Here is a 25,646-nt window from a genome sequence, read left to right as displayed (position 1 = left end):
CTGCCATCTGACACAAATACAGTTTGTCGCCATTGCGGTGTAAAAAGAAAAGTACAAACTGGTTATGTGCATGCAGGATTAGGTACTTGCTGGACTGAATCATTAAGTGAAAGGCTTTTCCTGGTATTTGGTCATACTACCAAGGAGAGAGAAGAGAAGAGAAGAGAAGAGAAGAGAAGAGAAGAGAAGAGATTAGGGATGGCATTTACCTATCCAGCACCAGCAGCAGAAGCACTGTGGAAGGACTTCTGCTTGCACAACAGGGCGTTCCCCACTCACATCCCCTGACATGACCCTTTGCTTGGGATGTGTGTGAGGAGAACCCCCAAAAGAGCTTACAGGGGAGGGGAAGTCTTGCAATGCTTGTGCAGATGGAACAATTGGGAGAGTGTGATGCCGAATTCCACCCTAAGTAAAAAAATTTTACTGTCACTGAAATCTGTGGGACTAGGTATATATATAGGTCCCATTGATTTTAACACTGTTGTGGTTCAAGATCTCCACATGTAGCTTGCTTTTGTAGAGTGGAAGGAGCCAATCTACTCCTGCAGTTGATCTCTCAGGCTCAAAATATAAATTCATTAGTAATAAAATAATTTTATAAGTGTCACTGACGTGATATTATTTATTAATCTAGTTTTGTTCTTATTCCTAGCCCAGCTAATGGAGGTCGTACATGTTTTGGACCAAGCTATGAGTTCCAGCTTTGCAGCACAAACGATTGTCCTAAAGATAATGAAGATTTCAGAGAGGAGCAATGCAAACAGTGGGATCCTTATTTTGAATATCAGAACAAGAAGCACCATTGGCTTGCATATGAGCATAGTGATGGTTAGTACACCACTTCTTCTTCTTCTTCATCATCATCATCATCATGTTATTGCTTTGTTAATGGCCTTGATTCCAGTCTGCCATATCTGAAGACTGTAATTTCCAATATATATAAAATATTAGCACCCATTGGTTATTCTGCCAAAAGTCTCAGCTTCATTTGGAGAGGGTGGGTATGTCGTCAACTCCTGTGTTACATTATTTGGCACCTACTTTGAATTTTGTGCATAAAGTATGCATAAACATACACTACTGCAATGGCACGTCAAGAAAGTGGATATAAATTTGCTTCAGTGGGTTGCCAAATTGATCAGGAAACATACAGTATGTATGATCTTGAATGTGGTCCACTTCTGCTGAACTTAGTGGGAACCCTTCCTTCTACATGGATCTAAATTCTACTGCTAGTGGGTTGATTGAAATATTTGGAAATCTGCACATTTTTATTCAAAGATCATGATTTTAACTGAATTGCCTTCTGCAGTCTGATTGGATAAGAACCATCAGTTGAAGAGATAAATCCCAGGACTCTTTTCCCTTGTAGCCAAAGAAAGGTGCCATCTCTACTGTGAGTCCAAGGAAACTAATGACGTTGTGTATATGAAAAGACTGGTGCATGATGGGACACGGTGCTCATATAAGGATTCTCATAGTATCTGTGTGCGAGGGGAGTGCCTGGTAAGTGGTGGCATCAGTTCCTTTTTCCAGTTTCTTATTTGCAAGAATGAGTATAATATTAACATTTCAATGGGACGCTTTTCTCCGTGACAGATCTACAAATAAGTAGTCATTTTAAGTGTAATCACTGAAGTTTACTAAAAATCAATCGTGCCATGGTTCATTGTTTTACTAGAGTCGCTGAAAGGTTACCTGCCTAAGGAGGATAGATTTGGGTTTGTACTTGGGCTGAGAACCGTTCAGCCATGCCTAGTACCTTTGCAAAGTGAATTCAGTATCTACTGGTAATTTGAGAAGGCTCTTGAACATACAACTAAATTGGTTTCTGTTCAGGAAAACACAGTGGTTGCAAGCCACAGTCACATGTGCATGAGAATGTCACACATATGCAAGATTTTATTAGCTTCTCTATCCATCTAGACGTTGAACTAGACGTTCAAATGGCTTCTTAATCTCCTCTTAACTATTGGGAAAGAAACACCAAAACATTCTGTTGTCTGTTGCCTGGAGGTCTTTATACTGGGGCTCCTTGCCATAGTGTATGACTAGAGGCCTCATTCATTTCTGGAGTACCATTTGTTCATGTGGGGGGGGGGGGAATGTGTACTGTTGTCTTCAGTATTATTTTCTGAGCATGAATTGCCAAGTATTTGTGTGAATTGGATTAAATGCCTGCAATATGTTCAAATCCTGAATAGCAACATGTACTTGAAATCCTTTGATAATGAATTAATATCAGAATTCAGTTAAGCAAGCAGTTAGAAACCAATTTATCAGGGTGAAATGTCATTATAAAAACTCATGTGGATATCAACATGCCCTTTTAGGAAGAGACAAATGTGCTGTTCATTATATCTTTGTCTGGTGAAAAGAAAACCCGGAGGAAAATGCAGGCTCTTACAAGCAGGAGTAATTGCTTTTCATTCTTTGCAGAAAGTTGGCTGTGACAAGGTAATTGGCTCGTCAAAGCAAGAGGACAAGTGTGGCGTGTGTGGTGGAGACAACGCCCATTGCAAAGTGGTGAAAGGCACATTCTCCAGGGCACCAAAGAAGCAAGGTCAGTCCATTTTCAGTATAGCGCTCCTGCCCCAGAGAAGCATGCAGGAAGATTTCAGAAGGACATAGTAACTTTGTTTTTAACACCTCTTTTCCGGTGCTGCAACAAAGCATTGTGTTTGAACAGCTTCTGGTGCAGAACAACAGAGGTGCTTTCCTGGAAGTACTATGGCCTACACCAATAGGGCCTATGGGGTGTGTGTGTGTGTGGGTGTGTGGGTGTGTACCCATTTGTGCACTTAAAAAGACTCAATGGATTAGGGGCTTATAGTTAAATCCTAGATATGTCTACTCAGTGGGCCTTACTTCCAGGTAAGTAGAGGCGGGGTTGTTCTTGGTCTAAACACCTTCTATGGGGCCACATATGTGCATGTCTGTATTCACTTTCTGTACAACCTTTCTAGGCTTTGATCTGCTCGGCTTTCAAGTGGAGCCAATGGGCAATTTAAACATACTTTGTTTGTTTGTTTGTTTGTTTAAATGAATTTAAATGCATTTGTTTTACTTCAGATATATAAAAACAAAATCGAAAATTCTTTCTAGTAGCACCTTAGAGACCAACTGAGTTTGTTCCTGGCATGAGCTTTCGTGTGCATGCACACTTCTTCAGATACACTGAAACAGAAGTCACCAGATCCTTAAATATAGTGAGGGAGTGGGGAGGGGTATTGCTCAGAAGGGTGGTGGGAATGGGTGATCAGCTGGTAGGTGTGGAAAACCTGTTGACGACTCTTAACGGCTGTAATTAGTCTTGCAGGGAAAGGCAAGTGGTGAGATGGCTAAAGATAGCTTTGTTATGTATAATGAGATAAGAATCCAATGTCTTTGTTCAGACCAGGTTTCTCCGTGGTTTTAAGTTTGGTGATTAGTTGTAATTCAGCCACTATATTCAGATATATACATATGCTTTCATTTTTGAGGAAATCATCTACAAAGAGGCTTTCGATACTTCAGAATACTAATCCGAGTCATAAAATCTCATGAAACACATAGTCAACAACAGAGGTGCCAGCTGGAGCGGATCCTGAGGGACCTTGCCCCCAAAAGGATGGCTCAGCAATCTAGTCCTCTTTTCCTTTCTCTATAATAGTAACAACCTGCACTGGTTCAATGTGTCCCTACAGGTTACATCAAGATGTTTGAAATCCCAGCAGGTGCGCGGCACTTGCTAATACAAGAATCGGATGCCTCCATTCATAATCTTGGTGAGTATTACATTGTCAGCATTGTTCTATCACCATCTTTTTCTGCACATTTGCTTTTACTGACAATGTGAAAATATCTTTTGTCTGTTTAAAAAATAAAATCAATCAAGAGAAGAATTTCTCCTTATGAGAAAACTAATATTATGACAATGATATTGCTGTATACCACCCCAATCTCCAAGTGGTCTGAGATTGCAGGCAGTTACCCAGGGTTTGGTTTCCTTGGAATGAGGGACAGTGGAGACTGTGGTGTCTTTAGGATATATGGTTTATTTACACATGTATGCAGTCATTTTGTCACCTACCTCAGTGATGACCCCTGGGGTGGCCCGCACCCCCCATTCCTCCGCCACTGCATGCAGTTTCCATATTCATTTGTTACAGGGAATGCGCTTCCTAGTCAATTGGCTCACTGGTTCTGCTTTTGCATATGCCTTTATGGTGCATTCTGTTTCAGATTCAGAGCCATCCATCGCAAGGATGCTCAATCAGTCACAAAGCTTAAACAGTAATTGAAATCCTCTCCTTCCAATTCAGCAGATCAATAATAGACAATGTCTTGCAGAGTGTTATTAATTAGAAGTGGATTCACAACAAATAGCCTTGTAACTGCCATGAATCACACCCCCTCCCCAAGTTTTACTTTAGTAAATGCTTCCCCTGCGCTGATGTTCCGTGGAGCCTCGTGGGACTCATAGCATTCTTTGTACAAACTTATTCCTTATGCTCGGCAAACTGTTTCTGATGAAGCACAGGCAATATATAAACCTTCGGCTTTTAAAGCCTGGTATCGACCCTGACAGCACTTTAGGAAGGGATTGCAAGAGACACAAGGGTTGCCCCCCACCCCCACCCCAGAGCAACAGAGAAGGGAAGGCAACAAGTGTATGAAGCTGTCGCATTTGGAATTATTATTTTGACAGTCAAAGTAGGAAGGAAGATGAAAGGAGACTTAATTATTTTTAGAGATTGGCCAGGAAATTTGGCTGTAGCAAGGTTCAGTAGTAAAGGCTGCAGCAACATTTGAAGTGCAGAAAAGAGATAGAATGAGACGGTAGACCCCTCAAGTTCAAAGGGGCCTCATCTAATCCAGTCACCTTCACAGAGGAATGATTTGCTGTACTTAACATCTCAGCCAGATGATTCAGCTGAAGCGATTTCCTTAGGTAATTGATTCCATTTGCTAAGTTCTTTCTGAAGATTAATAAAACCCAGAGGCAGCATACACAGTTTCAGCCTGCACACATGTAACCCATTTGCAGTCTGCTAGCCATGTAGAGCTTATAACCAGGAAGTCATTAACCTTCTGTTTTTGCCATCTACCTGGGGAAGCTAAAACAGGGAGCTGTCAAACACCTCTTAGGCCAGCAGTTACCTTCTTGCAACGTTAAGCCATTGATCCAAATTCAAGCACAGGGATATATCCTTAAATGGGGTGCATATGGAAAACTGCTCCCTCTTTTGAAGTCAGTAGGGAAGCCCACCCAGGCACAAACTGAGCATCTGAAAGCACATGGAGCTGTGGAACAGAAACATTTACCTAGAATAGCATGTGTTGGCGTGTCTTGCTGATTCAGTTTCAGTTTCTCATCCAGTATAAGGCCTTCTCAGTGACTGTGTTGGGTAGTCCTCAGTTTGAACCCGTGCATTTGTTTGTTTGTTTCCTATGTGTGCGGAGTCCTCTCCCTAAAGAGGCCTGCTTGGCGCCTGCTCTGTTGTCCTTTTGGCAAAGCGCTCCCCCCCCCCTTTTTAGATCATAGTCTGCTGTGGTTTTGTTCTCTTTTGCTTTTATGACAATTGTCCTTTACATTTTACTTATATTTTTATATAAACCACATTGGGATCTTCTCCTCTTCTTTTTTTAGTGAAAGGCAGTATATAAGTTCTCTAAATACATCTAATAAATAAAGCAAGCAGACAGACCTCTTGCTGAAGCCTTCCAGTCTCAGAAAAAGAGGGAGGGCAGAGAAAGAGAGAGTGAACTGAAGTCTCTTGAAGATGTTATATTTGTCCTGTTATTTCTAGCTATCAAGAACCGAGAAACAGGGAAATTATTTTGAACGAAGAGAACTACGTGCCAGACTCCAAGTGTTTGTTAACATGGGCGTAGAATGGGAGTATCGGAACGATGAGGATAGGGAATTGGTGCAAACTATGGGCCCCTTACGTAATGGAATCACCGTTCTGGTAAGTAACTTGGAGATGAGAGTGTCTAGATTAGACTGAGTCATACGTACAGTATTTTATGGATTGCATCTGTTAGGACATCTGTTTTAAGAATCAAGGACATATTTAATGGTAAAACGTATATATTGCTACATCTGTGTGTAGGGGTTTCAGATGTAGATGTCCAAAAAAAAACAGACAAGCTGACTTACTTGCAAGGAGAAGTAGGTAGCAGGAGAAGAACAATGCAGCTTCCAGGGCAGATATACCTAGAGAAAGGCTGGAGAGCCATAAGAGTGAGCCAGAGTCTGGCTGTTGCCCAGGCAAAACTACTACCCTGGCTGGGAGGATTTATTGAGCATTTTCTGGAGGAAGAGAAGTGGAACTATACTAAGACCCGAAAGGACAATACCTCCTCTTCTTTCTCTACTCCAAGAGGTTTGCCTTGTACCTACCTCATTGTCCTTGTAGTGCCAGGAAACAATCTTTTATTTCTCCAATCTGTCTTTAATTGGGTGTGTGGGTGTGTGTTGTTATTATTGCATTTACTTTAAATTGTTTTAATTGTACCCGCAATAAATAAACAAATTCTCTACAGCTGTGGCAGCTGATGCGGTGCCCTTTGGATGTTGTTGGGCTACAGCTTCCATCAGCCAAGGCAGCAGGCCAAAGGTATTTGGAGTTGTGATCCAACATCTGGAAGGCACCACACATGGCTACCCTGGCTCTACAGTTTTTGAGTGTCTCTCCACAGGAACAGTAGTGGACAGTCTCTTGGTCTAATCCTGCCCATCCTTGTAGTAAACCATACTTGCAAATTCTGTGAGAAGAGACACATGAGTGTAGTCTCCAGTTGTCATTAAAAGTTGTATATATCAAGAATAGGCCTACAGGACCCTGAAGGTCAATCCCACACCTGGACTGGGAAAAAGAAAAAACCCCTGTCCTATTTTTCATGCTTTTAATCTGTTTTCAAAATGCCTCTGTGGTGTTCCAAATGACCTTGCTGAAAATGTATGCCTTATTTGTCTGACCAGGCAATTCCTCATGGTAACGTCAAGATTACACTGACGTACAAGTACATGATCCATGAAGACTCTTTGAATGTTGACAACAACAATGTTCTGGAAGATTCAGTAACGTTTGAGTGGGCTTTGAAAAAGTGGTCACAGTGCTCAAAACCCTGTGGAGGAGGTAAAGAAAGGGTGCTAAACTGATGAATATGCATAGCTTTCTGAGGGTTACTTAGGGGGCAGTCCTATGCACACTTACCTGGAAGAAAGTCCCACTGAACTCAATAGGACTGTTTTCCAGGTATACGTGCATAGGACTTTATTATGTAATTATTTGTGTTCATATATGCAGATGTAAATCAACAGCAGAACATATGAAAGGCCTTCACTGAAAAGTCCCATGTTTGAGGTGATACCTGTAATGAATTATCCACCCTTTGCAGCCCATTTGATTCCAAAATCACTAATGACAAATTTGTACATGTAAACTAAATCAAAGAGTAATTGTACCTGAACGTCCTCAGTTGTGATTTAATGGGTGGGTGGGTGAATGAATGAATAGCATGAAAATGCAGGTCTAGAAACACTCTCTAGACAGGCTATTTATTGCTGCTCATTATTCATACTGTATTGCACATTTAGAAAGCAGATAGCAGGTTGAATGCATGAGGACAACTCCATTCAATAACTGAGAGAATATAAATGAATGATTGCTGGCAACATGTTTTAATGTATAAGCATTCCAGCAGAGAATGTACATTGTAGCTCATAGAAGATTGAGCCATGGATAACTGCTAGTGGGTTCTGCCACCTGCTTCTGGAAAATGTATGCATCTAGATCAGGGCCTGTTCATTCATTTCCTGGCTTCCAGAATTCTATCTGCTGTGCAATTTAGGACCTGCCTCAAGCTCTCTCACTCCACTCTTACCAGGGCTGCCCCACCTATTAGGTAATGGGCCTCCGGGGAATACATTGCCTTTTTCTGAGGTGCCAGCAACAGCTGCAATGTGCTCCTTGGAGACTGGATCTGCCAACTCTTCAGCAGTGGTCCCCCTACTCCCTACATAGTGGCCTTTTGGTGAAAAGGAGACACTCCTGGTCTCCTCCCACCCTGTTCCCAATGTTGATCTTTATTCCCTACCTTGTTCCTGATGTAGATCTTCACTCCCCTGTTTTCCCCTTGTGGGCTGGGGGTGGGGCAGCATTTGGTGATTTGCCCTCAGGTGCCAAAATGTCTTGGGCCAGCCCTGACTCTACCAAACCGTAACGTTTTCCCACATGCTGCCAGGTAGAAGGTAGCAAGTACACTGGAAGATCCCACATCTTTGTAAGTATGGGGTCTCTGGCACAGTTCAGAAACTTTGTCCCACCCCCCACACTCCCCCCAGGATTGTGTGTGGGAACCCTACAAGCTGCCACTAGGCTTGGGGTTACATGAAAATGCTTGTATGAACTGATGCAGGAAGTGAAACAAACCCGTAGAGTTCATGACATTCGTTTGTCCACAGGATTCCAGCCACAAGGCAGTCCTACTAGCAGCTCCCCACATTCCCATGGGTCATCTCTGAGGGTGGTAAATAAGCATCTGAATCAGGCCACCCTGCAAAACAGAGAAACTCACATTTTACCCCTAGCTTTATAGGTCTCATGGCAGGCTTCAGGGCATTCTGAGTTGTGTGGAATGCTGAAGATAACAGAAAGTCTCTTTCCTCAGGTCATCAGTTTACAAAATATGGTTGTCGGAGGAAGACTGACCACAAGATGGTTCATCGCAGTTACTGTGAGTCCATCCAGAAACCAAAGCCCATTCGCAGAGTGTGTAATCTCCAGGAATGTTCCCAGCCAATGTAAGCATTTCTCTCTACTGGAATAACTCATCACTGTTGCATAATAATCAAGAAGTGCCTGGAACTAGCCTCAAATGACCTCTCCACTCCCTTCCTTTGTGGCTGCTTTAGGTTAGAACTGCTTTCTAGCCGTGGTGTGTAGAATATTGCCCAAACAGAGTTATGCAATGATGTAATGTAATTCCCAGATTTAGCTTGTTGCGGGGGAAAATTTCCTAAAAATTAATGATTCCCCAATTCCAAAGTAGATTTTGATTTGGGGGGGTGGCGGCGGCAGCGGGGGTAATTTCTGTTTTATGCATTGCATACCCATTATGGGCTGTTATTGCAGAAAATGTCAAAGACTAGTCCTAATTGAAACACCAATAAAACTCACAGCCTAGCTTTTAAAGATGTGGGTTTGTTGGGGAGTGGGTGGAAAGTAGGTATTCTTGGCTTGCAAAAATAACTGTTTAAGCAATTATGATATTTTCCAATTTCATGCTTTTATTCTTATTACAGGGTTTGGTTTTTTTTGGGGGGGGGGGAAAGATATTAATTTTTAATGGCTTGGATTAGGATGGATGAGATACTGTTTGGCCCTATCCACCTAAAGAAGTGCATACCCGCATGCAATTTAAGAATGTATAAACAGTATTATGGATCATTATCACTTGTTGGATAGAGAACAATGAGCATAATTCCATCACACTCTCAGATGCGCATCCAAGGGCACACCCATCTGAGAATGCAGTAATTCTGCACTCTGTTGCTTTAAATAGGGAGCAGATTCCAATGTGCTTTCACATTTGCATCCCCATTCATGTCTCACACAACTAATCATGCCATTATTGTGTTTACGCACAAATAGGGAGGGAGCCTGTTCATCCTTTAGCCGTTAGAAAGCTGTATAATTATTTTGTGGGTGTACACTGATCAAGAGCTTTATTTTAGTTATTGTTGCGGGATTTTGAAAGTGAGTAGCCAAATTAACAGAAAAGGGGAATGGATGGGCAAAGATAGCTCCAGCCTGCATTCTGGCAATTCTGTCCCAAATCACTAGGCTGAAAGGAGTTGGGATCTTATTTTATTTCTCTGTTTAAGTTTCTAATGCATCCATAATGCATAGCTTGTAGCAAGTAACAACAGAATATAAATAAAATTAATTAAAAGTGTCGTATGCTCTTTGGCTGGCCCTCAAATGCCTGCTCAGAAAAGGTAGTCTTTACAGCGCTTCTAAAAATGACTCTGACTTTGGTAAGTAAGCAAAGGACAGGAGTTCCTCTGTAGTGATAAAAAGCATTGATAAATATCTCTATGGGTGGTATTCAGTAAAAATTTTACTCAGAGTAGATCCATTGTGAGGAATTCAACGTAGTGATATAGACAGTGCTTTTTTTTCTGGGGGGACGCATACCCTAAACATTTTGTGAATCTAAGTTTGGCCTCATTGAGGGGCAGTCATTCTGCCAGTCCACACCTTTTAGCTTGCCAGATGGAAACAATTCCCCCCTCTCCTCCGCCGGTGCACTGCTCAGTGTATGGTTCTCCCTACCCCTGCCCAAGCCAATTTTGGGGGGTGCATGGGGAGGAGTGTGGGGGGAAAGCCCCCTTGCACTAGCAGGATTCTTTGGGTTGGCTTCTGCTAGTGGCGGCACTTGTTAGTTGAATCGGACAATGAAATCAATCAACCTAACTAAGGTCAGTGGGTCTACTATGAATAAAATGTGGCTGAATGCCCCACCTATATGTGCTTGTGGTATGGTTCAGAATGTCCCATGGAACATGGTGGGACCTACTTCTGAGGTCGACAGACCTAATACTGTTCCCGCAGGTAAATAATATCCAAGTCATTATACATTTCATAAAGATAACCTTCCGTTTTGTCTAGTAGACAGCAGGAAGCCAGTGCAAGCTCTGGAACATTCTGTGCAGTGCCCTCTTTCCTTTGCACACCAGTGGGAGCTCACAGCAGTTACCAAGGACAGGGCTATGCGGGCAGGGTCCTAGGAGAAAAGCCTGTAGGAAAGAAGGTCCCAAAGCATGGACATTCATTTGAAGGTCTTTAAAGGAACATGTGTAGGTTGGGGGTGGCACCTCCACTGTGATCCCGGTCCCTCCCCACAACATGTTCATTTTACCTGAATTTAAGGTCTGAGAGGGCACCTTCTAGGCCTTCCCAGGGAGACAGAGAAGTAGCTATTAGCTAGTTTGGCCCTAAATGATTAGGAGGGGTGTGAGCACCATCTACAGTGGGTGCTCCCGTTCACCCAGACCTCAGTCTGTTCTTGAACTGTGCGTGCTCTTATACTTTTTCGGATACAGGAAACTGGGCTAGATGGAGCCTGAGCCTGACTCTCTAATGCACTTTGTTACATTTCCCACTGTTTCCTTGGCAAAGCTTTGGGGCCAGAGGTTTGCAATGCTGGAGTTTTTAATGTTTGCATCTTTAGGACATAATTGCCACCCTCTGTGTCACCAAGGCTGGCTCTCGGCAAGAGCGGGGTGATGAATGAAACTCCTTTTAACCCTACTGGGAGTTGCAAGCGGGCATCCCTGTCAGACTTAAAACTCCCTTTGCATCATGGTGTCTACTGAATTTTGAAAAATCCAGAAAGTACAGAGGTTAATATTCTATTCATTAGCATAGTACAGTAAAGATTTAGAAGGACTTTAGCACTGCTCCTGAGAGAAACACATAAGATTGCTCTGAAAGCTTTATAATGGCAGGACAAACTGCATTACTGTGGCCCTCATTCTTTTTCATGCGGTTCCTTGGTTGATTGCTGAATTGCCGGCGTATCCAAAGCAGCAAATTCATCTCTAAGAATTATGCTGCTCCTATGCCAGCATCTACCAGCAACACTTGTTTTAGTGGTTTATCCCCCTGCTGGTTTCCACATGAATTATTTAGAACATTACAAATAGCTGTTGTTACGGAGCCTAGAAGGAAATTCTTTTCCTGTAAATCCAGTGAAGCTGCCACAGGCAAAACAAACAAACAAACATTTCTTGGGGAGGGATCTAGCACAATAATTCAGATCACTGTTAGGGTGCATAATGAGATCTTGTATCTTTTGTGCTTATGTAATAATATCTGTTGGTTTAATGGCTCAGTATTTTTGTGACCGTGTGAAGTTTCCATGATGAGCATTAGAAGCCTTACGTTTAATTTTAATTTTAATTTTTGGCAAAAGTTAAAAGTTTAAAGATGTCAAACTAGGAAGAGGGAGAGCCATCAAAATGCTTTGTAACCTACAGTTTAAAAAAACTACAAAGTTTTGAAGAGGATCAGTGAAGCTCCTAGCATAGAATGTTTTTGTTGTTTCCTTCAACTGTCATAATTCAAGAATGGAACAAAATTAATAACTTGGATAGATAAGACTAAATGCAGTGACAGAAAGCAATTAATTATTCAAATGAAAACAACAACATTACACAGATATAGTGCCATGATTAAACATTCTTAGACACGTCCCACTAGGTTTTTCTTCCTCCTCAGCTTGAGCAGCCCGATGCTGTGTCAATCATTCCATCATAGCATGCCTTCAACTTGCCAGACAGAACAATCCAACCCCCGTGTAATCTCCCTGGAACCAAGCCAATTTAGGGGAGGGAGGGAGCTGTATTGTGCAAGTGGAAAGCCTTGCACACTGCTTCCACTGACAGAACTCATTGGTTGAATCCTGCCCCAGATGTTCACGTCTAGGAGACAAGAAAGCAGCTTCATTTGACCCTTCTGTTTCCTTGCCAGGAGTTTGAATTCCTTCCTAAGACATGCTTAGAGGAAGACTGACTGAAATCAATGGGGCTTATGTTGGTCATGACTAAATTGTCCCATTGATTTCAACTGGTCCACTCTAAGCATGACCAAGTCTGAATCCAACTCCATGTGCCCTACATCTGTTGTGAAAAACTCTCAGATGTAGGTAGGGGATTAGGGTAAGGTTACCAGATTTTTTTTTCAATGAATCCGGGGACACTTTTCAGTTTCAATGGATTTTGCATGGTGACTGATTTGTAAATCCAGACTGTCCCCAGGAAACGGGGACATCTGGTAACCTTAGATTAGGGCCTATAGGTTTCACAGCTGATGTAATGCGATTTGCAAATGTGCATCCTACCTGATTGGCACACCATGGATATGTGTACAAGATGTGATGAGAGAAGCTGCCCTGAAACCGTGACATTAAGAAATATCAAGCATCAAATTATTATTGTGTGACTTAAACATGCGCAATGTCAACTCACCAGCCCGGACTTCTTTTTCATTGAACCAGATGGGTTACAGGAGACTGGGAACCTTGCAGCAAAAGTTGTGGGAAAACAGGATATCAGATACGTTCTGTCCGCTGCATCCAACCACTGCACGATAACACAAATCGCTCTGTCCATGCCAAATACTGCAACAGCGATCGCCCAGAGGGCAGGAGGGTTTGCAACCGGGAGCTTTGCCCTGCGCAGTGGCGGATAGGCCCATGGTCACAGGTAAGCAGGATTTTGTTCTGTTGTTCAAATTACATTTGGAAGTGCCTGTATTAATAAGGGTGGTGTCAAGTTCGCATTAGTGAATTGGTTGTGAGCCTTAGTGTTTCACATCATGGGGGAGAAAAACATCGAATGTCAAGATTGCACAAGATGCATGTTTGTTGGTTAACTTCCATAAAAGAATCTAGTGGGGTGCCCATCCCTATACTATATTTGCACTCATCTGTCATAGTGATGACAAACAGGGGTGTGTGGGTGTGGCGGAGTAAGCAGGCAGGCAGGTGGGCACCCCAGGCAGGTCCTCCCATGTTCTTCCTGTTGCCACTGCCAGCTGACCCAGGTGGGTAGAAGAAAGCAGGACAGTGGTGAAGGCAGGCAATGCAGGTAAGCTGACAGGTGGAGCAAGCGAGAATGCTGGCGGCCCAGGCAAGACTTGCTGCACTTCCTCTGTTGTTGCCAGCGCTTCTGCCACTGGTGGAGGAAGGGGGACTTCCCCCGTCAGTGGCCGCCACACCAACACCAACAGGAAGCCCACAAAGGCTTGGCTGTGGTGGCAGGGTAAGGATGGAGACTAAGGTGGGAAAGACATTCTCCCCTTCTTTGCCCTCCCACCAGCGGTAGTGGCAGGGTGGAAGCGTACCCACCCACCTGTGGTGGCAGCAACAGGGAGCATGGAGATGTTGGGTGAGCTATGGCAGAAGGGTTTGAGAACAAGCTGTGAGATGGAGGAGGAAGGACGGGCAAGCTGTGAAATGATGGGGAGGGGTTTAGGGTGAGGTGTAAAGAGAGGGAGAGGGTTTAGCCAGTTTTAAAGGCAGCAGCCTCTAGTGCAGTTATAAAAAAATGTATTTGGCAGACACCCAGAATGTTAGGTAACTGGGTTGCAGGTGAGGGGCAGAAAGCTTTGGGGATATTCCCAGTACTACTTTGCACCACGTCAGGATCCAGGGAGGCTTCGTAGTCCCAAAATCCTGGGAGCGGCTTTGTGAGCAAGAACTGGACCATGCAACCTGCCATCAAAGCCCATGATATGATCAAATCACAGGAATGCAAAACTGACCAGAAGTCAGTGCAAGAGAGCAGAGACTACAAACGCATCCCTGAGACTAGGGGTGATATTCAACCAAATTTTACTTAGAGTAGTCCCATTGAAATTAAGTTGAGTCTATCAATTTCAGTGGATCTGCTCTGAGTAAAAAAAATGAATACCACTATGAGTGGAAGCACACACCAGGAGCTGGAACGAACAGCCAAATGTTTGTCATCAGTTCAATGAATGCAGAATCTGAAGAAGAGCACATGTGGTGAAGGCTAAGCTGTGAGGAGGATCACATCAAGTTATGGGGTCAGGGAAGCAATCTGGAACAATGAGCCACCCTGAGGGCAGTAGCCTACATAGCAGGGGATGCATGGACCAGCCATTCAGGATGCTAACTTACTGCAGAGTTCTGCCTTTGCTGTACTCAGTTGCTATTATTATTACCATAATTGTTACAAACACTTCAGACAGGCAAATACCCTAAGTCAGAGCCCCTTGTGGGTTTCATTATGCACATAGAACATAAATATGCATACAGCGGGTGGCGCTGTGGGTTAAACCACAGAGCCTAGGGCTTGCTGATCAGGGTCAGCGGTTCGAATCCCCGCGACGGGGTGAGCTCCCGTTGCTCGGTCCCAGCTCCTGCCCACCTAGCAGTTCGAAAGCACGTCAAAAGTGCAAGTAGATAAATAGGTACTGCTCCGGTGGGAAGGTAAACGGCGTTTCCGTGCGCTGCTCTGGTTCACCAGAAGCGGCTTTGTCATGTTGGCCACATGACCCGGAAGCTGTAGCTGGCTCCCTCGGCCAGTAACGCGAAATGAGCGCCGCAACCTCAGAGTCAGACACGACTGGACCTAAGGGTCAGGGGTCCCTTTACCTTTACCTCTTTATTTCAATGGACATAGTGGGTCCACAGCAGAAAAGAAGTTCTCTGTGGTCATTGGAGCTCCTTTGCTCCAAAGAAATACAAGGCTGGCTTGTTGTAATCTAACATCTAACACTACCATATATAGCAGTTAGAGTCCACTTTGGTTTAGGGTTCTTGGTTGTACTGATGATGACGATGAACAGTGGTAAGTAACAATAAATAATCATTTTCATATAAATCATGTTACCTGTAACAAATGCCAGCTGCCGATAAATTACCAAAAGTGAAGTTGACTCCTAGTTTCTGTTTTCTCTCCAGTGCTCTGTAACCTGTGGTAATGGTACACAAGACAGACAAGTTCTGTGCAGGACAAGAGAAAATGTTATTGGCTTCTGTAAAGAAGACAAGCCAGAGACAAGAAGATTGTGCATTTTACCTTTGTGCCCCAGTGAGTGTTGATCCCCCTTTTCTGTTTATTTGGGGTGGATGCTTCATGGCAATTGTGCCAGTAATACAATTAAATTTTGTAATGATTTTTAGAATACAGTAAGCCTGCAACTTATGCACATTTAACTTCTGCATGTTCAGCTTGGCAAAAGAAATACAAAGGGGGCAGGTGTCAATTTTGGTTCTCTGATGACACTACCTTTTTACTGGTGTGGTACACACGTTTTCAAACAGGTCCAGGCTGCAACTTTTTTAGGCATACATGTTGCAGCCTGGACCTGTTTGAAAACGTGTACCACACCAGTAGAGAGGTAGAGTCATCAGAGAACCAAAATTGTATGTGTGACAAATCCTTGAAATGGTAGGAAGACTGCATGAAAAAGCATTTGTGTGATGCACAAATTTGTTCTGTTTTGTCTTGACTTTTCTGCAGACATTCACCAGTGTGATGAATTTGAGTAGAGGTGCCCAAACTTACATTCTTTAAAACTAATAATGTACTGCTGCTGTAGCTTTTCAAAAGTTATTTTCTTTCTTCGAGTAGTAGCTACTTGTAAGGTTCGCTGGGTGGTTGCTCGTGAGTAAGCAGCCAAAACTCTGTCCTGTCTTTTAGCAGTTCTATTGTGCATACTATTTACAGTGCAGAGCTACAAGTTCGTGTCTTGTACTCAGTCACTCGCAGAATCCGGGAGTGGCCCCTTCCGGCTGTGACCGCAACATAAGAGTTTTGGTATCCGAAATCTCCGCCTCCCCTCTTTGCGTTTCACCCCTCTGCGCACTTGGGGCGAAGAAAATGGTGTGTCTCCCCTCTCGCCCGCTGGGCGAGGGAAGTGCAAGGTCTCTCCAACATCCCCAGAGCCTCTGCTCTCCAGCCTCTGAGCTGCCTGCCCCTCCCCACTGGATACATCACTGCTTCCTTCGCTGGAGGAGGAGGTGCAGCTGGTCAGGTGGGGTTGGGGCTCTCTGTAACATCCCGAAAGCCCTTCCACCACCCTGCGCTGAGCCGGGGACAGTTCCCTAACACTACTAATTCTGGTAATGCAACCAAAATGGTGCATTAAGAAGCTTACAAATGTGCTAATATTTTTTTCCCCTTACTATGTTCTCTTTCAGGAAATTCATCTGATACATCAAAGAAAACTTACATGATACAATGGCTGTCAAGACCGGACCCAGATTATCCCAGCCAGAAAATATCTTCAAGTAAAAGACCCATTTATAACTCTGCCTTTGCCCTTAAATGCATGCCACATCAAATGTGGACTTTGCCTTCTGCTCTATTCTTCTTCCTATATGGAAAATTTCCTTGAATCTGCCAAGTCTTACCTTGGGCTGAATCTTTTTTCCCCTGTGCTGGGCCTTGGTGCACAGTGTCTTTCTTCTCTGGAGATTGAGTAGCACTTGCTGCAGTGGCGATCGTGAAGGTGTTGGATGTGTGAAGTTGGATCTCTTCGGTGTGTTGGAAGTCCTCTAAAAAGTGAGCTGGTATCAGTTTGCTTGTTGATTGGTGATGGTGAAAAAAGGCTCTTAACTGGCTCATGATTTCAGTTTGATGGTGAAACCGAGAACTTATTGTGAATGTGATCACATCACAATAATGACACCTTGCAGTGCTAAAAGTTCTCCTTTTGTCTAAAGGTCCTCTATCTCACAAGTTAGCTTCAGTGTTTTTGCAGGGTAGTCAAATTAAAGTGCTCATTCCATCATGGTTCTTTACAGTCTCATTGCTTATTGACTCATGCTTTACAATTTTTTTTAAATTCCTGGCTTTAACATTTTCATTTGTGTCCATGAAAAAAGTTTATTACTACAGATAGATGAAACTCTCTTGATATTCCTGTCAAATGCTGCTACTGTGCTATGCTTTTACTGAAGCTCTTCTACCTATATTTTTCCTTTCCAAAACCAGCAAGGGAATCTTCACACAATTTTGCCAGAAAGTTGTTATTATTTTTTAACACATATAATGCAAATAGAAAAACAATATGGCAAAACATGTGGTCTATGCTACAGGTTGCAGTGTGCAGTATTTCAATATCATTGAGACAATATGACATTGTCGTGCTGTGCAATGTCAAGAATTGTTCAGGAGTGAACTCTTTATAACATCATTGCATCCATCAGTCTTTTTTCACCATTTGCATGTTTGACTTGACTGGTTCAGTTGTGTGTGCGTGTGTGTGCGTGTGCGTGCGCGTGTATGTTTGTGATCTATAGATGTGTCAACTGGCAAACATAACAGTGTGAACAATGACAGAATTACCTCAATTTTTATTGCTTTGTTTCATTTTGCTTAGGGAGAAAGAAACTACATTTAGAAAAATGCCTTAAACTTTAATTGCATTGGCATTAACCACCAGTTCCAGCTTTAAATATACAAATAGTGCACTGGTACCATGAATTTATATTCATGTACAGTGTTTTTACTTGAATGCTAAAACACTGGACGGACGTTTGCACAGTCGGTAAATGAGAAAGGAAAAGATCACTACCCACCTAAAAGAAAGGGCCATTGCCCAACTTACCCTGTTTAAACTGGTAGATATTTGCTTCGGCATGTGTTTGTGCTGAAGATCTAAAACTCACTGTTCATAAAACCACTTACATAAACATCAAATAACAGGCGCATATCAGTACCTGAGGATCACGGCAAATTGCTTGCTACCTTTCTCCACCAAATCATATCCCTTAGGAAGGTGGTCCTGTGAATCTTCTAACAATGTAGCACTTCAAAATTGTCATTATCATGTGATCACATATTTAAATTTTGCTGTTACTATGATGATTGCCTGCAACCTGTTAGTAATTTTACATGGCAACGTAAAAGGCAAAGACACGTTATCTGGCACTAAATACTGTTATGTAAAATAATTGGTGTTTAACTGTTATCAACTTATTCATGACTGTTAGTTACCTTTAAATAGACAACTGTTGAGTGATGTTTCAAGCTATGGATGGCTATAGAGAATGGTGCAATAAGGTATCTGGGCATTGTGCACTAGATCTATATGCACTTTGGTTTATCAGGGATATTTTATTAGTGTTTTGTATGTATTTAACATATTATTAAAGATGTGCCAATTCAGTTTGCTTTTCAATATTTTTTTATGAGGCCAGTTGAAATGTGTACCAAAGTGACTGTGCAAATGACTATTTTTTTCTTACTGCTCAGTTGAAGACATACTTCCAGTCTGTCATGCATACTGCAAAATAAAATAAGATGAAAGTTCAGCAGGTCTGGCAGTTTTGCTTTAGGAAAACAAACTTGCAAGAGAAACATGCAAGAGTGCACCTTAAAGACTAAGGTTTATTGTGGCATCAACTTTTGAGTGTGCAACTGGGTTGCAGCTGACAGACATTTATGCCCCCCAAAAATATGTTCAAGACTCTGATTCTGTTGTTTTTGCTGCAACAGACTAACATGGCTATCCTTCTGGAGATTTCTTTATATAAAATGTAATTATGAATGGGAAGTATATTGACTGTATCTCAAGAGTCAATTATTTCATGTGACTCTGTATTTGATCTGCATGTTTTGGGGGAATGTTTCACTGTTGTTGAAATAAGGCATTTTTCTAAAGATGCTTTAAGAAGTTCTTACATTGAACAGCCAACAAACTTAAGTTTGGAATACTTGCTATGATTTACTCTTATAAATTTGGTAATATTCTAATCCTATTTCTTAGAATGAATTTATATATAAAGAATACATGTTATCCTTATCTTTATAGAAGTCTAGGGAAGTTCCTTTTCTCCCTTATTAATTTAACCCAACAGAGATTTGAGTTCATAATGAACTGACCAGTTAACACAATAATCACCTTTTTATTGTTCTCTTGCCCTCAAAACAAAAGGACTAATAGTTCATGTAGAAAGGGACTAATTTAAAGTTGTCTTCTTTGTTAATCAATTCTAAATTTCCTAGACTGATATGTTTGCCAACTAAACACACTCATACTCTAATTTATTTAAGTAGAGGATGCATGAAGAGATGCCGTGTATCCTTTCTAAAATCAGTGAATGCGTCTGCATTTGATCAGGTGATGCTTTATGTTGCAATATGGTTGAGAGCCTGACCCACATGCTACTGCTATACCTGCCTGCAGTGCTGTTCTAATAGCCTTGTGACGTTGCAATGACATCATGGTTACTTGCACCCTTCCCCTTAGAAGAATTGAAAATGTGCATTTGGAACCTCATGGGGGACCAATGCTGCTGGGAGGGTGGGTTTCAAGCAGGGAAATAGAAGTTGGGGTTAAGCCCTCCTCCACAAACACCACTCATTGCTTCTCTGCTCCTTGTTACCCTCACTGGAAGAACTTGCTCCTGCAGTAAAAGGGCCATTGAGCTTTACAAATGGATTTTTACCATTTGAGCCCTAGTGTTACCAGGGCAGGCCAAATACGTTCTGGTGCTTGAAGCACTCCTCCCACTAATTAAGAAATGGTACTATCATCCTGGTGAACTCCATGGAGGCTTCATTGAAATGGACAAGAGCAAAACAAGGTTCATTTCAGTGAGGTTTGCACTGGAAAGTTTCTCAGTGGATTGTAAATCATGACGTCACTTCCAGCAGTTCAAAATCTGCTTCCTCATGCAGCTGCTTCACTCAGGCTTACCTTATGTTAAGGCGGCATGGGTGTCCTCCAGAAGTAAACACATAAAGGGATGCGTGACAGGAACATAATCTTGAGCAGTATTGTGCATGCCCCAGGGACCCTGGATTTGATCTCGCTGTCAATTCCTTGTCTGTACAAAGGTGTTTGGAAGAACCTGCCTCCTGTTCATCCTGTATATAATAGGTGCAGGAAACACTGGTGTTAGACCAATAGAACAGCAGCAAAATGGCACCATCTACAGCCGTGAGAGCGGTGTCTGCAGGTTCAGGAGAACCTCAAGGTTTGAAAAAGCACTGAAAAAATACTCAGGGGGGAACTCCTAACAGGGAAACTGAGCATGGGGGTCAGAAGCCCAGGTGGGAAGGAGAATGGAATGGCGTGTGTTGAATAGGGAGCATTGTACATTACAACTGCAACAGTTGCTGCCATGGTAAAGTGCTTTCTTTCTTTCTTTCTTTCTTTCTTTCTTTCTTTCTCTTTCTTTCTTTTTAGTATAGTATTTTTTTCCTGCTTCAGAAGTTCTCCAGAACTTCTTCTACAGTGTATTAGCATTGACCTTCAATTTTTCATCATTGGCCACTCATTCTGTATATCCCAATGCCGCTATTAAATTCTTTTAATCCTAGGAGGCCATGAAGCAGAAAGCCTTCTTTTTGGCCAGTTTACCAAATCTGCTAGCTGGATGTCAATATACTAATGTAAAACAAATCCTTGCTGTAATCAAAACAACAACAGGGATGCAATAAAAAACCATTTGAGGTTCTAAAAAGTTACCTGAAGTTTCCATTGCAGCCTCTGGCTATGGAAAATCAGAGTCTAGTCGCCAGCAATATACAGTAGATTCATTGACTGCCCCTGGAGTTCTTCAACTTAATGAAACAGGAGTCCGTTTTCAGTGGCGCAAGCTAAAGCTGGTTGTTCAGGGCCAGGGGTCTGATGTTATGGATACCACGTGAGAGAAGCTATTGGAAATGCTTCAGCGTGGTGACAGTGACATGCAACCCCTGCAGTGTGTCAGAGATGCTCATGAATTTCCACACTCAATGCCAGCTGCTGATATAAGTGTAAGGAAATTCTCCATGTGATTAAGGTAATCCATCTGGTGAGTGGTCCCTCCCAGGCACCATATGGATCCATTGCTACACAATTACATCCCATTAAGCAGCCATAATATGTGTGAGTCTGAGGCCAAGAGCATCTTGAAACCACAACATTCAGGAATGTAAGTGGGTCCCCTTCTAATTTGTCATCACATAGCATAGTGGTTGGAGCAGTGTGTAAAATTCTGATGTGAAATTTTAGATCACTGCAAGAAATGTGAGAATGCTTCAGTCAAGGCCCAGTATCAGGTCTTAGTAATATTGTATACAAGAGCCTCAGGCTCTAAGTCCAAATTTGCTTGATTCTGACTCTGGTTTTATAGTATACACATAATTCCTGTTTTTCTCTTCCAGAAGAACGGTGCCAAGGAGACAAGTCAATGTTTTGTCGCATGGAAGTTCTCTCTCGGTACTGTACAATTCCTGGTTACAATAAACTATGTTGCAGGTCTTGTAAAATGTACCGTAACAAAACAGGAAGTGGAAACTCAACAGAATCCAACCATAGCAAAGTTAATGATATCGAAGAGGCTACCTCTCCAACACTTAACACACCTGTTGACGTTCACATCCCACATACCACTTCAGGCCCACCCATTGTTCCCAAGATAAGCATCACCGGTTCCAATGCAACTGAAGATCGGCCAGAACAAGAAGGCAACACACTGGATGTTCCATATAAAATTCACGGACTGGAAAATGAAGCGCCACACCACAACATCATCTTGCGGAGGAGACCACCTTACGAACGGACAAGGAACCAAAGAATTCAAGAGCTGATGGCTGAAAAAAGGAAACAAGAAATGCTCAGGAAATTGCATTAAAATGGAAAGATAACACAAAGTCGTTTTCCTCTCTTATAGAGAGATGTTACCAACTCTGCAGCAAAGCCCATGTCATCATAGAGACTTAGATACAAATAGTGGTGCTATGGCAGAAATGCCAAATGCTATAGCCTGCAATAAAAAGGAAATTTAGGATTATTTAAGTTAATATAAATATTATAATGGCTAGGGTTACAAGGTGCCACAGATACTAGTGCAATATCCTCATAGGTTTCACTGCTACTTAGTGGTGGTGCCTCGCTAAGGTCAGCAGGGTTCTTTTGTGGGCTCTCTTGCGCCCTCAGTGTGTGTTCTTGAGTCCAACAGAATGTTTCTGGGGTGCACTCTGTAGAATTAAGATGAGATTCTAATAGTTTGATCCAAATCTCTCAGCCATGTTTGGAGGCCTATTGATAGAACCTCAGCTTCAGGGAAGCACATGTCTGTGGTTTTGTTTGTTTTTTAAGGGGGGGAAATCAAGTCCTACATATACTTATTTGGAAATAAGTTCAATTTATTTCAGTGGAACTTATGTCAAAGTCAGTGTGCTGGAATCTGGTGAGCCATTTTTGCCTGTCTTTCCATTGAATTAAATGGTGGTGCTACCATTCTCAGACGGCAGCAAAAAAAGGGGGCTACCATGATATAAAGGACCTAATTCAGATCCTGTTTCAGGAATCAAGCATAAATCAAGATTTCTGTTAACCACTTGAAAAACAAAGTAGGTCAGAAGTGATGCTACGTAATGTACAAAATCTGGTTGGGAAGGGAGTGTTCTTCAGAGGTGGCAGAAGAAAGCAAAAAACAACAACAGAATGATAACTACATGCAGCACAAGTCAGACCAAAGTAGCTTTTAACACTGTTGTGCTTGTAAGAAGGAAAATTTTACATGCTAGTGTTGGGGGTTGCTCCAGTAAAAGGCATCATCACTGTATTTGCTTTTTCCTCACACTTAGGGACCAATGCATTCTTAACATTAATCAATATACAGTACTAGCCCCAATCAACTTCAGCTACAGGAGCAGCACACTAAACTTTAGCACCATGTTCTAAAATAATAGCATTCAGGAAAATATGTTTTAAATTATTAATATATTCACTCACTAGATCGAGCTGCATTGCCCCCGTCTGGTCTGCATTTCATCATCTTAAATGCTTGCAATGCAATTACTACAGAGTTTTAACAGTGTAGATCATTTCCCCCAACTTTTACCAATACTCTGATTCATTTAAATGACTGGATTGCCCTTTGATTTCAGTTGGTGCTTTTTGTGTGTGAAGAAAATGTAGCTTTTGCTTATTCCAGCTTTTTTTTACAGTGCAATGTTATGTAACTGTGATGGTGAACAACTTGGGTTTTCAGCCATTCATTAGGACAACTGTACTGTAGCAGAAGCAAACGCATGTCATTATGCATATATATATGTATACACAGTACTGAATCGCTTAGCAATGTATAGTTTGACAGCCCTTTGAGTACTGGTTTCATCCCACACAGCACTTTCAGAAAGCTTGCGGCATCATAGTCGGTTTACTGCTCATTTTGATCAAAGATCAAAGTACAGTCAGATCCTAAAGGTGTTTATTTGTCAGTAAGCCCAGGCACTGGGACTTACTTCTCAGTAGGTGTGCTCAGGACAGCAACTTTAGATTGGTTATTCAAAAACATCCGTATTGCCGGTAATTCCTGACTAGGTATGGTCTTAAAGCTTGAGCCAGGTCTGAAAACAGAGTTTTCCCATCAATTTAACTTGATAGTGGAATAGATCACACTCCCAGGTATATCTGCTATTTTTACACATCTAGTGGCTGCTGGGGAAAATAGCTGAGCACAGGGAAATATTTTGGGTGCTACTGCTAGTAGTTCAATGGCTGCATGAACTAAAAAGCCTGTGTGTGTGTGTGTGTGTGTGTGTGTGTGTGTGTGTGTGTGTGTTAAAAAAATCTTCTGCCCTGACCATCATGTTTATCTGAGCTGCTTAATGCTTACCAGTTAATGCAAGATTCTGGATGCTGTTGCTGCTTTCATAATCTAACTGAACAGCAGCTCATTAGTACAAGTTAAACCACAGATTTCAGAGGCAACTTATTAAGCAATCCAAAGTTTCCATTGGCATACCTTGTAGGTGGCAAATAGATGGTGGTTGTTCAAAATCATCCATGTTAATGAATGAGTAGATTCCATTCCAACCAGATCTCATGAGACCAATATCTGGATATTTTATAATTAGCCTCATCACTCTTTTACGTTCACTGGGAATAAAATTTGGCATGCTATTATAATCATGGCATACAATATAGGATGGGTTTTATATTCAAGTAGCATGAGTTCCCCTTTTAAAATGTATCGCTCCTGATCTCATTCTAGCCACATGCAACAACTACTGGCATAAGCACAGCAATGTTAGCCTGCTTCTACTACACAGGTATCTTTATTGGGATCGGAATGGTTCCATGAGTGAGGGTTCCAACGTACACTATTATTGAAATAGCAAAACATTCTGGAAACAGTAAACATCTCAAGACTAGTACCAGGGCCGGCCCATTCATGAGGCAAACTGAGGTGATTGCCTCAGGTGGTAGGATTCACTGGGGCAGCAGATCCTGATGTTCCTTAGCACCATTCTGGAGCCAAAATGCCCTGGCTGGTCTTCCCCTGAAATTGTAGAACTCATCTGAAAGACATAGGTTTGCTTTTTTGCCCAACAGTCTGATTCCACTTTCTCTCGCTCTTTGTCCCCCTTCTTATTAATGTACTTCCATGAACACCTATGGTGGAAAATATTTTCCAAATGACAGCCTATTTAGTGGGAGAGGTCTTTCCAGTGTAAGGCCTGATATAATCTTAATCTTGGCTTAATTCAGAAGTTAGTTTCTCCGCCCCACCCCCTCAAAAAAGGGGGCAATTGCATGTTCTGTTCTGTTCACTGTATATGTAGCATAATAATGTGAAGTGTCTGAAGAAATAAATCCCATGACAGCTAATTAATTTTATTGGAACTTGCTAATGATATTGGAAGCAATTAGGGGCATGTGTTAGTAATTAGGGACATAGAATTGCTCAGTTTTTCTGGAAAAGCAGCCACCCAGCAGAATGCTTTGTAGCACCATATTATGCCATCACTTTGTGGAAATGAGGACAATTTCATACATTTATTTTGTTCCAAACAAATGGAGAGAAGTGGCTTTTGGTCTGTTTAGGCCATTATCTAGAGGCGTGTGTGAATAAGTGCTTCATATGCCCAGTGGGTCTTTTACCTCGTATCATACCCTCCCCCTTTGATGTATTGTAAGCAGCTTTTAAAATGTTGGGGGCTTCAGTGAGGCAAAGAAATGGGGAAGGAAGCCCAACAGGGCACACTTGAGCTCTCCCCTACAGGCTGAAAAAGGTACACTGTGCCTATAGCCTTCATTAATGTGGAAGTCAAGCAACAGTGGGAGATATGTATCAAAGTAGCTCCACTATCCTTGGTATTTCTCCCC

General features: G+C 42.2%; 1 protein-coding gene across 1 annotated transcript in view; it reads left to right on the top strand.

The window, feature by feature from the left end:
• Window positions 1–22,618, top strand: part of ADAMTS2 (ADAM metallopeptidase with thrombospondin type 1 motif 2) — a 218,852-nt gene extending 196,234 nt beyond the window's left edge. The window contains 13 exon segments of the mRNA XM_033140238.1: window positions 656–831; window positions 1,376–1,509; window positions 2,443–2,566; window positions 3,690–3,770; window positions 5,796–5,819; window positions 5,822–5,857; window positions 5,860–5,957; window positions 6,974–7,130; window positions 8,665–8,797; window positions 13,057–13,264; window positions 15,490–15,619; window positions 16,732–16,821; window positions 21,692–22,618. Coding sequence (XP_032996129.1) covers window positions 656–831; window positions 1,376–1,509; window positions 2,443–2,566; window positions 3,690–3,770; window positions 5,796–5,819; window positions 5,822–5,857; window positions 5,860–5,957; window positions 6,974–7,130; window positions 8,665–8,797; window positions 13,057–13,264; window positions 15,490–15,619; window positions 16,732–16,821; window positions 21,692–22,161 — 1,861 coding nt within the window. The 3' untranslated portion in view covers window positions 22,162–22,618.
• The last annotated feature ends 3,028 nt before the right edge of the window (window positions 22,619–25,646 follow it).

Source organism: Lacerta agilis, chromosome 2 (genome assembly GCF_009819535.1).
Source record: "Lacerta agilis isolate rLacAgi1 chromosome 2, rLacAgi1.pri, whole genome shotgun sequence".
Taxonomy (NCBI): domain Eukaryota; kingdom Metazoa; phylum Chordata; class Lepidosauria; order Squamata; family Lacertidae; genus Lacerta; species Lacerta agilis.
Note: the sequence above shows the minus strand (reverse complement) of the source record. Positions and strands in the feature narration are given on the sequence as shown.